Consider the following 787-nt stretch of genomic DNA (forward strand, 5'->3'; position numbering starts at 1 on the left):
ATATTATAGCAAAAAATTATGATCTTACAAACATTTGACAACTAAGAAGCACAGAACAGCATCATCAGCCTTTTCAACTTCTAGGAATCTTTCTAAATTTATGAAACCTGAAAAATCTAATAAATCTAACTCTGCTGAAGGTAGTTTGAGCTTATTCATTGCTGCCCATACTTCAATTTTACCAGTAAATCATTTGGGGGAATTATGCAAAAATGTATTTCAGGGCTGTGATTCTGCCAATGAATTAAAACTACATCGATCCAAATGTACTAATATAATTGTAAATGTTTTGGCTCCACATTTTAATTATGATCTTTTAAATAGTATTGGCAGTGGGCACTACAGTATTCTTATTGATGAGTCTACAGATATAAGTGTTATTAAATTTTTGGGAATCACAATTTTATATTTTAGTAAAGAAACTGGTGAAGTAGTTTCTACTTATTTAGCATTAGTAAAAATCACTACATGTGATGCAGTGTCCATAACAAATGCAATATTAAATACATTGAAAATTAAAGGCTTGTCAATAAACAAACTAGCAGAATTTTGTTTATTTAACATTTTTAAGTCCAGTTTTATTTGAAGTACAATCTGTTAACAAGGCATTTGAATCAAACACTGCTGATCCGCTCAAATTATTATCAACTTTATCTAATTTAGTTCAATCGGTGTCTAAAAAAATAGTAAACCCATCTTTAAATTATAATCCAATTAAAACTAAATTTTCGGAACAATATTTACACCCTAAACCATATCTAGGATACAAATTTGAAAATGCTTTAAA

General features: G+C 28.5%; 1 protein-coding gene across 1 annotated transcript; it reads left to right on the top strand.

Annotated features, from left to right (window-relative positions):
* The first annotated feature begins 100 nt into the window (after positions 1-100).
* Positions 101-586, top strand: LOC115034930. Its single transcript, XM_029492479.1, has one exon. It carries the CDS (start codon positions 101-103, stop codon positions 584-586), a length of 486 nt encoding a protein of 161 aa, XP_029348339.1.
* Positions 587-787: the final 201 nt, after the last annotated feature.

Source organism: Acyrthosiphon pisum, unplaced genomic scaffold, assembly GCF_005508785.2.
Source record: "Acyrthosiphon pisum isolate AL4f unplaced genomic scaffold, pea_aphid_22Mar2018_4r6ur Scaffold_21564;HRSCAF=24272, whole genome shotgun sequence".
Classification (NCBI taxonomy): domain Eukaryota; kingdom Metazoa; phylum Arthropoda; class Insecta; order Hemiptera; family Aphididae; genus Acyrthosiphon; species Acyrthosiphon pisum.

Bases quoted from the DNA above. Each gene is read 5' to 3' on its own strand.
- LOC115034930 (XM_029492479.1), top strand. From the start codon at position 101: ATGAAACCTGAAAAATCTAATAAATCTAACTCTGCTGAAGGTAGTTTG.